Here is a 12,428-nt window from a genome sequence, read left to right on the forward strand (position 1 = left end):
TATAAAGTGTCTATACTGCAGTTAGTATGCATACTATAATAGGGCGCCATCTAGTGTACTAACAATTTACCTTTCCAAGATTAGCTTCACCTTCTGGCATAAGATGTGATTCTGTATAATTAAAACAGCTCAAAAATAATTTAAAGGATTTTCTTACTTCATCTTTTGCTTATACAAGACACTTGATTAAGGAACTCTGTTAACAAAAAGTCATTGTTTGGTGTTGTGGTTGAAGGGATGTAAAATAAAAAAGAATTGCTAGAGGTATGCAAATTGCTGCAATATTTAAAAATACATTTTTTACATACATAACGTCAGACAACTAGATATACATTTTTAATGATAAAAAAGAATATTTCCACTATTAAAACGGTTGAAGTCTTAATAGGAGCTAGAAGAATATTTGTATTTAACTCTATGGCAATATAAGGTGAAGTATACATCAGAGATGATTTGCCACAAGCTGCAACTATAGGAACTACACTAACTTTTGCCACGTTTCCACTGAAATTACCCGGAACATTTGCAACCGGTTCTTGACTCGTGAACGAGTCAGTCTGTTGTTCGTTATCTGGCTCGGCTCGGTGTTCATCACAGCAGTTCAGTCAGTGTACTGTTTGAGTGCATGCATTACTCCGGGATATTGGTTTGTTTGAACTCAGAGGGAGTGTCATCCACATTAAAAAAAAGTTAACATCTTAAGTCATTTGTGGATTAATGCGTATTAGAGATGCGAACCAATTAAAACAATTCAGTTCGATTTGGTGAACTGAATGATTCGTTCGCGAACCGGAAATCCAGCTGCTTTGATTTGAACTCTCTCTCACAACAGACACGGAAGAGAAGACAATGCTGAATAAAGTTGTCGTTTTTGCTATTTTTGGACCAAAATGTATTTTCGATGCTTCAAAAAATTCTAACTGACCCTCTGATGTCACATGGACTACTTTGATGATGTTTTTCTTACCTTTCTGGACATGGACAGTATACCGTACACACAGCTTCAATGGAGGGACTGAGAGCTCTCGGACTAAATCTAAACATGTTTGGAACAGCATAAGGGTGAGTTATTAATGACATAATTTTCATTTTTGGGTGAACTTACCCTTTAAGTCCTACCCTTAAATTTATGTTTACAATGAACATAAGAAAATAAATCCAGAAAAGGAATGTTAAAGAAAACATTTTTGTCATCGTTGTATTTTAAAGAGATAAAATGGTTCGTATAAATCTTTATTGCATACAATATAATACAATACAGATTTTTGGGACAGTTTAGGTGAATTTTTGGGCTGAAAGTTGTTGACCCAATCTGTCATTACTGTTAAACACTTAAATGACATGGTCTAGTAAAGTCACACAATTTTTTTTTTTTTTTTAATCAAAAGTAAGATCAGTAATGGTCTTAAAAAAATAAAAACCTCTGTGATTTATAGCAAATACTATTTGAAATATTCTGTGCGAGCTACATTTGTGGTCATGAATGACTAGATTAGATTCACCTTAGAGGTTAAAATAATGTTCCTCACAGCAAATTCATGTTTATCTTCTTTAAATGACTTCTTCTTCTGACAGTGGAACCTGAAATACACACAAGAAAAGGATCTTTGGCTGTGACCAATTGCCCATAAATAAATGTTGCATAACAGCAGGGTTCTGAATCGGTTAAAGGAATGAAAACAAAACAAAACATAGTAACAAACAAAAGTTATTTCAAAGAAAATCACTTATTTAACTAATACTTTGTCCGTCCTAATCTTATGTTTTGAAGCTGAATTTGCTTTGCCGGTTTTTAATCACAGAAACAAAGAGAACTCACAGTGTTTCACTCCAAACGCAACAGCCACGGTCAGCACCAGTATGACTGCACCAAAAACTGTTAACCTACGTACAATTAGATCCATTGCTGGAGTTTCTAAATGTGAATCTGTAGTGAATGGAAGGAGTCTGTCATTAATCTGATCAATAACAAATAGTATAAATCATCAGCAAATCTAATACAGAGTAAATGTGAACGACGATAAAATAGAACATTATACTTCATACATGATGACTTAAAAAGAAATTACAATCACAACTGAATAGCTAATTTCTTTTAGTTGAAAAAGGAAAATAAACATGGTAAGGAAATGCATATTTATTACAGAACTTTTGATCTGAAGATTTTAACTTTCTAGCACAGTTCTGCATTGTAACGGCATCTCAGATCCACTGATCATGTACATATGCTTTCGAACCTCATCTGCTTATAAAATGTTCTCTTCTGTAAAGTACTGTTGCACATTCCACCGATTTAAATCTGAGCAGGGTTAACATTACCTACATGAGGTTTGGCAAAAACTGTGAGAATGAGTTTTACATGTACATTTCATGATACCATGGGGTCAAATTGTAAGCATCATCCAGCATAAAAATATATAGCTTGAAATCATAGCCAGTGAAAATATCATTAGAAATCTGAGACACTGGTCTGAAAAGAGCAGTAGAAATAACGTCTGAGCCATTGAATGACTAACTCATACTCACCATTGACAATAACATTGAAGCTCCTCATAATACTGCAGCTGCTGCTGTTGATCTGTAGTTTATAAAGTCCAGAATCTGTGCATCTGGTGTTTGTGATGATCAGTGATCCAGTTTGATTGTCCAGTTTCAGTCTGGCTCTGAATCCCTCATCACTACCCTGTACATCTGTACAGATCTTATTTGGATATCCATTGATTCCAGCGATGAAAGTATCATTAAAACGACATATCGTCACATCATCTTGATTTTCTACACCAGTACATAAAGTCACTGTTTCCCTCTCCATCACTGGCACTGTCTTTATTTGATCTGTAGCAAAAACACCAGAAATACAAATGGACAGCAGACATAAGGATCCTTTTGAAGCTCAACAACAACAAACTGCTGACAAATGCATGTATTAATTTCCTGGATCTTGAGAAATTCCGCAGAAACAAAAGTAACTGCAAAATAAATGATGACAGCTGCTTTTTTCTGTGCCGTTTCGGCTGTTTTGTGTTTAAGGACATGTTAAAGCATATTCCTTGTTCCTTGTGTTACGCTACAGGATTTCACTGTTGCAAATATTGTAGTTCAGCCTTGTTCTGGACTTCTAGCATGTTTGTATTTTGTTATCCTTGTTTAGGAGGATCTCCTCATGGCCACAGATTACAGATTACACAGCCTCATCCCAGATTACACACTGCGGATCTAGTGCTTCTACGTCTGGTGGTCCCAAGACAGGTGCATCTCAATGAGAATGTAGTGGAAAAGTTAATTTATTTCAATAATTAAACTCAAATTGGTTCTTTTAATTGTGATGATTTTGGCTCACATTTAAACAAAAACCCACCAATTCACAACAAATCTCAACAAATTAGAATAATTCATAAGACCAATAATAATAATAAAAAAACATAATTGAATTGTTGGCCTTCTGGAAAGTATGTTCATTTACTGTACATGTATTCTATACTTGGTAGGGGCTCCTTTTGCTTTATTTACTGCCTCAATCCATCGTGGCATGGAGGTGATCAGTTTGTGGCACTGCTGAGGTGGTATAGAAGCACAGGTTTCTTTGACACTGGCCTTCAGCTCATCTGCATTGTTTGGTCTCTTGTTTCTCTTTTTCCTCTTGACAATACAGTAGCTCATAGATTCTCTCTGGGGTTCAGGTCTGTTGAGTTTGCTGGCAAGTCAAGCACACCAACACGGTCATTTAACCAATTTTTGGTGCTTTTGGCAGGTGCCAAATCCTGCTGGAAAATGAAATCACAGCATCTTCAAAAAGCTGGTCAGCAGAAGGAAGCATGAAGTGCTCCAAAATGTCTTGGTAAATGGGTGCAATGACTTTGGTTTTCAAAAAAAAAAAAAAAAAAAAAAAAAAAAAACACAATGGACCAACTCCAGCAGATGACATTGCACCCCAAATCATCACAGAATGGGGAAACTTAAGACTGGACTTCAAGCAACTTGGGCTATGAGCTTCTACACACTTCCTCCAGACTCTAGGACCTTGGTTTCCAAATGAGATACAAAACTTGCTCTCATCTGAAAAGAGGACTTTGGACCACTGGGCAACAGTCCAGTTCTTCTTCTCCTTAGCATTGGCCTCTGACGTTGTCTGTGGTTCAGCAAATTCCTTGACACGTCTCTGTGTGGTGGCTCTTGATGCCTTGACCCCAGCCTCAGTCAATTCCTTGTGAAATTCACTCAAATCCTTGAATCTCAAATCCAATTTTACTTGACAGTCCTCATAAGGGTGCGGTTCTCTCAGTTGGTTGTGCATCTTTTTCTTCCACTCTTTTTCCTTCCACTCAACTTTCTGTTAACATGCTTGGACACAGCACTCTGTGAACAGCCAGCTTCTTTGGCAATGAATGTTTGTGGCTTACCCTCCATGTCAAAGGTGTCAATTATTGTCTTTTGGACAACTGTCAGATCAGCAGTCTTCCCCATTTATTGTTTATCTTAGTGAACCAAACTGAGAGACTATTTTGAAGGCTCATGAAACCTTTGCAGGTGTTTTGAGTTTATTAGCTGATTAGCATGTCACCATATTCTAATTAGTTAAGATAGTGAGTTGGTGGGTTTTTGTTAAATGTCAGACAAAATCATCACAATTAAAAGAACCAAAGACTTAAACTACTTCATTCTGTGTGCATTGAATTTATTTAATACATGAGTTTCACAATTTTAGTTGAATTACTGAAATAAATGAACTTTTCCACAACATTCTAATTTATTGATATGCACCTGAATCTGGTGCCAGAGGTCATTCTACTGTCCACAGTTCTTCCGGTTGTGGCAGTGTCTGTTTACCTTTATTCTACACACCTTTTCTCTTCTCATAAAAATGGTTTGTTGACTTCCTGGATCCTTCCTCAGAAATCTGCAGGGGGCTCAGATTGGTTAGCTGGCTTCATGGCCGCACCCAGGGTTTGAAAATTAGAGAGGCCTGGGGCTGGGTTAAGAATTGTGCTATAATAACATACACATACAATTACACTAAACACTTTAAAAGAGACAGAAATGTAGACGACTGTGAAACATACTTTCTCAGTTTTGGAGGAATGACCGTTGTTAAATGATATCACACTGCACCATTATAGGTTAGAGGTTTATCATTTTATCAGTTGTTTATATTAATTCAACATTGATTATTACTGTTATAGTTTTTACTAACCATTGCTATCTTATGAATATTGTTAGCATAACTTTGAAAATGTAACTACAATACCTAGCATAAACTTCCTCAGTTTTGCATTTTTTTATTTTATTATTTAATAATTCTGTAACCTTCTTCTTCTACAGGTCTCTGTGTCCAGCTCTGCTGAGATCTTTGGCTCTGTTAGCACCATTGTAGTCTTCAGCCCTGCCAGTCCCACCATGGTCTGCAGCACCATCACCTCCACCTTTTCTGCTCCGTCTTAGTGGTCTATGTATTCACCTGCTCTGCCTTGGTGATCCCCTGCTCCTTCTGCTCCACCTTGGTGGTATCCTGCACCATTAGCTTCATATTGGTTGCCTTCTGCTCCAACTTGTTGGTTTACATATACATCTGTAGGATATCTGCTCTGGGGGTCTCCAGTATTGCCTTACCTTTGTGGTCTTCTGATACATCTACTCTGCCATTGCCCCTGCCCTACTGGCTTCACCCAAGTTCCCTGAACTACCAGTTTCATCCTGGTTACAGGCTCGACTCTAGCCCCCAGCTCTGTTGGCTCCAGTATGGTGTTCCACATTGCTTGCTCCACCTTGGTCCCCAGGCTTACTTCCTCCTCAGGGGCCTGGCCTTCCTTTCCTCCTTTATGTAGATACAAGGCTATTAACCTAATTTTACTAAGCCCACAATATGACACTGAAAAAGTCTTCAAGAGATACTGAGCTATCAAGGAGGATTCACCTGTATGTTATCCAGTTCCACTGTTAAATTGGAACAACATTATACTTGCGACTGGTTTGAAAAAGCTCACAGAGGAAAATATGACATGTATATGCATTGGAATTTGTATTGGCTAAATGCAGTTAAAAGAGATCGGCATCAAATGAAAAATGGTCGAAGTAGATGGTGAACGTGATTTTACATGTACAGCATGTTCCTGGAATAAATTCCTATCAGCCAATCAGAATTGAGGGATACCTTTCAGGAAATAACTGTTTTAAGCTTACAATCAGGTTTAGGTGCTTCTACACCCTTGTTAATCAGCTATCATTTCCCACTGATTTTAGGAATAAATTATGGGTAGGTTTAAGTTTAGAGGTAGGGATTGGGTTAAGTCTATATTTTTGGACAATAATGTTGATCCAGGAACATGTCTTACTTGGCAAAAACGCGGCAACCAAAGTAGACATTACTTTGAATAGAGTGGATTCACACCTCAGAGGGGTTAAAAAGATGTGTGGTGAATACATCTCTCTAAAGTGAACAACTTAGAGGGACAATCTCGTTGGTTGAATCTCAAATTTGTGGATGTACTGTAAGTGAAGGAGAAGAGAGAATGTCCCCCATATTCATTTCAGATCTAATTACTAAGCTATTTCACTGTGATAACTTCCTAAACCAGACAAAGCCCCGTTTCAGAACATACCCACATATTTGCCTCATTATTCTTTTACACCTAACAGCTAGTTTCTGTAAAGAAGTCAAAATGTAACTTTGTTGTGTTCAACTCAACTCGATCCCAAAAAATCAGGGTTCATTTTTAATCAAATACAAACTCCTATGAATATTACCTGTTATCCAGTATACTTGCCTATTTGTGACAATCATAATTTTCTGCCAGGTAAGTCTGTTAAGGTATTTTCATTGTAGAGACACAAACGACTGACCACAGTGAAGGGTTTATATGTAGATCGTAAATCCACTGCTTTTGACTACTTTCACTTGTATTGGCATAAGAATTGTCATCGTCAGATCACCTAAAATTAGCATTGGAGGATGACATTGGAATTAATCTCTCAAAAAACATTTGGCAAGAGGAGTTGATATCTGAGGATTCATATTTGCTCTGTTAATATTAGAATACAATTTTTATATAAAGTAATAGGTTATATTATACGAAAGTCTAGCTCAATAAAAATGTACCCTTCAGACTAGATTTTTTGATGAATTCTGAGAGCTCTCTGACCCTCCCATAGACAGCAAAGGTACTACCATGATCAAGTTCCAGAAATATAGTAAGGACATAAAGTAAAGTAATCCAGGTGACATCAGGGGTTCAACCTTAATTTCAGGAAGCTTCGAGAATTACCGAGCCTCTGATGTCCTTGCTATGTTTCTGGATCTTGATCGTGATAATTACATTGCTGTCAATGGGAGGTCTCACGGGTTTGGAATGACATGAGGGAGAGTAATTAATGTCAGAATGTTCATTTTTGGTTGAACTAACCCTTTAAATTCCAAGGTGTTGTATTATTTTTTATAGTATCTGGTGTGTGTTTAGGAAAAAAGGGTTAGTACTAATTGTTTGGCGTCTTTTTTTCTTACCAGACGGGATAATAATCTACTGCATTCTATAGCATCTGCCATAATTACAATCAACACATTAAAGTTGTGATTTAAACAAATATGGTCTGCTTTTAAACATTTGTTAAATGCCTCACCATGAACAGTAACATTGAAGATCTTTTCACTGCTGGGGTTGCCTAAAATCTTCAGTTTATAAAGTCCAGCATCAGAGGTTATCATACTTGTGATGGTCAGAGATCCAGTCTGATTGTCCAGCTTCAGTCTGTCTCTGAATCTCTCTTTACACTGAACGTCTTTACAGGTCTTAATGAGATCTCCAGTGATCTGAGCGATGCGAATGTCTTTATAATACCATCTAATTCGGTCTCGATGATTTGTCTTAACACCAGTGTGTAGAGTGACAACATCTTCTTCTCTCACAGACATTGTAATTTCTTCAACACCAAACACACCTGAAGGAGAAACAAACAGTTAATTATGGATTATTTCTAGGATATTGGTGCTGTTTCAGTATTCAACGATATTTCCACATATTGTTACAACTGTTTCAATATATATATATATATATATATATATATATATATATATATATATATATATATATATATATACACACACACACACACACACACACACACATTATAAATTAAATACATTAAATAAAGTGTTTTAAATACTCATTTGCCTGTAAATCATATATATCATATATATTTATTCATACACATTCAAAACACAATATGACGTGAACAAACAGTAAATTAATTGATCTACAAAAACAAACTCACATTGTATGGAAGGTAATTACATATTGTGTGCAATGTATGACACAACAGCATCATCTCAAATGTTACTTTAGAAAAGTTTTTTTTTTTTTTACAACATCACCTGACCTTATCATTTCAAAACATGTTTGCCATTTATTTCGGTTTCTGTCTCTGTAACGTATTAGCGTGTAACAACGTGTCTTCGTTTAAAACAATGAAAACTTCAATGTCTTATCAACATAAGAGCAGATACAATAAACATTTTTGCCTCGAGTATTAACCGACTAGTAAAGTGAAAATGAAATGTTGTAGCCTTACCGTAGTATAGTAAACCACACGTTGTCAGTAAAATAAAGAGAAACTTCATTTGTGCCACCTTTTTTCATGAGATAAATGAAACCTCGATCACGCAGCAAACTCGTTAGTGATGCTCCATATCCGACCGTGCATAGTAAAAATCCCAATAGTCACGTGATCGCCAACAAATCAAAACTCACTTGTGCGATAAGCGTGTGAAGTATCCCCAGGCTTGGGAGAAACCCAACTATTTCAGGGAAGTAGCTTGCCATGTAGACACATTTCCGTAGGCTACATTGTTTATCCATTATCCATTACATCATATTAAATTATATTATTTCATGCTATCATTTAGAGACACACTTTAATAGATAAATCCGTTTATTTAGGGAGTGTGTGGCTGATTCATCTGACGGAGCTTTTAGCATTATTATTATTATTATTATTATTATTATTATTATTATTATTATTATTATCAATGTTAACTAACCCCCAGATGGCAATGTTTTCACCAATCTCGGGGCTTCATCGTCTCCTGGGTCAGTCATAGGAAAGCTTTCGTGTTTTTTTTTTTTTTTTTTTTTTTAAAGATAAGTATTGTTTTATTTCTATTATTTATATATTTTATTGTGTAACATCATGTATGATATCGAAAGTGAAAGAATGTGTGACTGGGGCTTTTCTCAGAAATCTGTAGTTATACATAAACCACGTGATTTAAAAAGAAATCGCCTCTAGACATCTTGTGCATCCAGCATTGATTAATATTAGTAATGTTATTTAATATTTAATTAAGACTAAAGAGCATAGACATCATGAAATGATGGGAAAATTATAGAGTTATATCACATTTAATAGTAATGAAAATACTATTAAAATAATAATAATAATACAAAAATTAGTTTATATTAAAAGCCTTTATATTAAATAATTTATATTAAAAAATGTATATCCCTATATTTGTGCAGAACATGTCAACATTTTGTGGTCTTCCAGTGGTTTGCATAACTCACAGTTTAGCATTATGTGATTAACTTACAACCAAACAAAAGAAAACAACATGCCTTCATCTGTAAAATGAATGCCTTCATCTTATGGAACACTGAACATGGTGTTAAAATGAATATTTGTCACACACACCTCATCTTTGGTCAGGCAATGAAAGTAATTGAAGGAGGCTTAATGCTTTTGTCTTGTCTTTTTCTGTTGTGTTTTGTCTTTCAAGACATGCATTACAGCCTCCACATGGTTATTTTTAGTTGCCAAATGCTGGAAACTTTTAAGGTAAAGGGTCCACTTTTCACATAAATCATTCAGACTAGATGTGTGTATGTATAGTAGAACAGGAAGAAGCCTTTCACCTCGACCACAGACCTGTGCCCAGTTCCCAACATATACAAGCTATGCACTCAACAGGTCAAACTACTTGTTAAAGCAAACCAACCACACGTTTCAGTTTGACTCAGTTTGAACTGCTGAAACCTGAGATGCCTGGTGGTCTAATTTTTAAATGACGAATGTTTTCCAGTTTTGAAAACAGTTTAAATCTAGTGTATGTTATATAAGACAAAAGCATCAGAGGAGGGTCTTTATGCTGTGTTGGGGGAGGATCACACACCAGGTTAACAGCTTGAGTCGGGGTATAGTCTTATTTGTCTAATAGATCAGACTCTTTACTGAGCTATTAGAGGATGTTTCACAACTATGTTTTGTTTTGTTTGTGTTGGTGGTGTCAGATTGGTAAGTTTAAGAGGCATTTGTATTGCTTAATACAGATATAATTCAGGTCTGTGATTTCTATTTGTATTCACAGGGTCTCCATAGTCGTGGAAAACTTGCAGTTATTGGATTAATATAGATTTATATATATATATATATATATATATATATATATATATATATATATATATATATATATATATATATATGTAAAAAATATATATATATATATATATATATATATATATATATATATATATATATATATATATATATATATATATATATTTTTTTTTTAAACTGTGATTTCCACAGTTTGAAAAGTAATACGTGTTGGGGGAAATTTAGTGGAAAATAATGAGAATGTAAATGGAGGCTATAAAGTTTTCCATTGAGGTGCTTTCAAATCGCCCCCAGCAGTGAATAATCAGTGCGTGTTTTCTCTTTTTTATGAACAACAAAAACTATGGAAATATATTGCTAAAAATATACATTACGTGATTTAAGATTCAGTGAAAAGGGTGCAAAAAGGTGTGCACATCCAAACAACCTCAAACATGTCCGAGTTCAACCTTCTGAGTTCAACCCCCCCATGTTTATTAAGTGGGTTCAGTGAGCATGTTTTATCTAATGTTCATGTTCTTCAGGTGTTTTTGGTGAGTCAGTGTCAGTGATGGAGGGAGATTCAATTCTTCTACACACAAATGTTACTGAAATACATGATGACGACATACAGTGGAAATTTGGAGCTGAAACTACTCTTATAGCTGAAATCAGTAGAGATGCGGGAATCTTCAACACATCTGATGTTCTTGACGGGAGATTCAGAGACAGACTGAAGCTGGATAATAAAACTGGATCTCTGACCATCACAAACATCACATCTCAACACGCTGGAGAATATCATCTAGAGATAATTGCAGCGGAACATTCATCAAAAACATTCAATGTTTCTGTCTATTGTGGGTAGAGAGCATCCTTTATATATCAAGTATTTACATATTAAAGTGTTTAATAGTTGTATATATTTTCAGATCACAGAAACCACTTCTGGATTATTGTCAGACTAACACCCACTCAAGTCAAAAACATGTCTGTTTCTTGTATTTAACCATATGTTTCTTTATTCTCATGTTTTTAGCTCGTCTGCCTGTTCCTGTCATCATCAGTAACTCTTCACAATGTTCTTCATCATCTACATCTTCATCAGAGCAGAATTGTTCACTGGTGTGTTCAGTGGTGAATGTGGGTCATGTGACTCTCTCCTGGTACAAAGGAAACAGTTTATTGTCCAGCATCAGTGTGTCTGATCTCAGCATCAGTCTCTCTCTACCTCTGGAGGTGGAATATCAGGAGAAAAACAGCTACAGCTGTGTGATCAACAATCCCATCACAAACCAGACCACACATCTGGACATCAGCAAACTCTGTCACACATGTTCAGGTACAGAAGCGCTGATATATGTGTTTTAGTGACTGATCTGATCTCTGTCTTCTGTTGCAATCACTTACTGTACATTCATGACTGTCTCTCTTTTACTCTCCAGCATTTCCTCCAGCCTCAATATCTCCGATAGTGTTTATTTCTGCTGCTTCTGGATCTCTGTTGTTTGTAGCAGTTAGGATCTTCTGGATCTGCAGAAAACAAAGAAAAACAGATGAACAAGGCAAGTGTTAGCTTATTAATAAAGCTCATATTTTTTGGAATGGATGCCTTTTAATATGGGAAATAACTAAAATGTAATAATTGGCTTAGTTTGGGGTCTTCAGATCTAGGCCTGGAGGGATGGTGTCCTTCAGACTTTAGCTCCAACTTGCCTAAACAAAATTGCCTGGAAGTTTCTATTATTTCTAATAAGACCTTGATTACCTGCGGTTGAGTTGTATTTAATTGGGGGTTGCACAGTAGCCCTCCTGGAGGAGGTTTATGCAATTTATGTAGATTACACTTGTACCAGAAAACTGCAATTATACTTTAGCTGACTGCACTAGTAATGCAAAGATCTAGTTAAGACTGATGTTTTTTATTTTTTTGTAGTTTAATACGTATGGTAATTTTGTTGAAACAGATGAGACTGGTGATGAAGAGATCATTTATGCTGAACCTACTTTCCACAAACAAGATGCACCAAAATTGGTAAGATTATTTATTTATTCCCGTGTTTCTCTGT

General features: G+C 35.8%; 1 protein-coding gene across 3 annotated transcripts in view; it reads right to left on the reverse strand.

Moving 5' to 3' along the window:
- Positions 1–1,220: 1,220 nt before the first annotated feature.
- LOC127987227 (uncharacterized) overlaps positions 1,221–12,428 on the reverse strand; it is a 50,282-nt gene continuing 39,074 nt past the window's right edge. The window contains exons 2-6 of one of the 3 annotated variants that reach the window (XM_052589506.1): positions 11,770–11,892; positions 7,612–7,929; positions 2,527–2,835; positions 1,820–1,927; positions 1,221–1,581 (exon numbers count right to left, since the gene is read on the reverse strand). In XM_052589506.1, the coding sequence (XP_052445466.1) occupies positions 1,526–1,581; positions 1,820–1,927; positions 2,527–2,835; positions 7,612–7,929; positions 11,770–11,776 (798 nt within the window). In that variant the 5' untranslated portion in view covers positions 11,777–11,892 and the 3' untranslated portion in view covers positions 1,221–1,525. Of the gene's footprint in view, positions 1,582–1,819; positions 1,928–2,526; positions 2,836–7,611; positions 7,930–8,559; positions 8,754–11,769; positions 11,893–12,428 lie in introns of those variants that run through there. The other 2 variants (XM_052589505.1, XM_052589507.1) reach the window with 2 other exon arrangements.

Source organism: Carassius gibelio, chromosome B22 (assembly GCF_023724105.1).
Source record: "Carassius gibelio isolate Cgi1373 ecotype wild population from Czech Republic chromosome B22, carGib1.2-hapl.c, whole genome shotgun sequence".
In the NCBI taxonomy this organism is placed as follows: Eukaryota; Metazoa; Chordata; class Actinopteri; order Cypriniformes; family Cyprinidae; genus Carassius; species Carassius gibelio.